The sequence below is a fragment of the Penaeus vannamei genome, chromosome 3 (assembly GCF_042767895.1).
Source record: "Penaeus vannamei isolate JL-2024 chromosome 3, ASM4276789v1, whole genome shotgun sequence".
NCBI classification, from domain to species: domain Eukaryota; kingdom Metazoa; phylum Arthropoda; class Malacostraca; order Decapoda; family Penaeidae; genus Penaeus; species Penaeus vannamei.
The window spans coordinates 34,765,982-34,766,630 of record NC_091551.1 but is presented as its reverse complement, the minus strand read 5'-3'; the positions used below and the strand labels follow the sequence as shown (position 1 = coordinate 34,766,630).

General features: G+C 60.7%; 1 protein-coding gene across 1 annotated transcript in view; it reads right to left on the bottom strand.

The window, feature by feature from the left end:
• Positions 1–374: 374 nt before the first annotated feature.
• Positions 375–649, bottom strand: part of LOC138859875 (basic proline-rich protein-like) — a 59,802-nt gene continuing 59,527 nt past the window's right edge. The window contains exon 2 of the mRNA XM_070116195.1: positions 375–649. This exon is cut by the window's right edge and continues 919 nt beyond it. Coding sequence (XP_069972296.1) covers positions 375–649 — 275 coding nt within the window.

Genomic DNA, 649 nt, shown 5'->3' with positions numbered 1-649 from the left:
ATAACGGAAAAAAGAAAAGAAAAAAAGCTGAATGACAGGGACGAGCTTCATAAACAAAACGAACCAGAATATCAACAATAAAATATAGAAACGGACAAAAGAAAAAGGAAGAGAGAGAGAGAGAGAGAGAGAGAGAGAGAGAGAGAGAGAGAGAGAGAGAGAGAGAGAGAGAGAGAGAGAAAGAGAAAGAGTAAGAAAGAAAGAGTAAGAGAGAGAGAAAGAGACAGGAAGAGACAGAAAGAGAAAGAGAAAGAAAGAGAGAGAGAAAGAGAAACCAAGATACTCCTGATAAAGTTAATTCGCTCGTTATCTCCGCTCGAGCCCCGGCACCGAGGGCGGCCGCGAGCACGTCCCGCTTATCGATCCCGGGACGTTTATCGCGGGACACTGCTGGGGCGTCGCGGGTCGGGCGGGACGCGGGCTGGGGCGTCGCGGGTCGGGCGGGACGCGGGCTGGGGCGTCGCGGGTCGGGCGGGACGCGGGCTGGGGCGTCGCGGGTCGGGCGGGACGCGGGCTGGGGCGTCGCGGGTCGGGCGGGACGCGGGCTGGGGCGTCGCGGGTCGGGCAGGACGCGGGCTGGGGCGTCGCGGGTCGGGCAGGGACGCGGGCTGGGGCGTCGCGGGTCGGGCGGGACGCGGGCTGGAAGCGT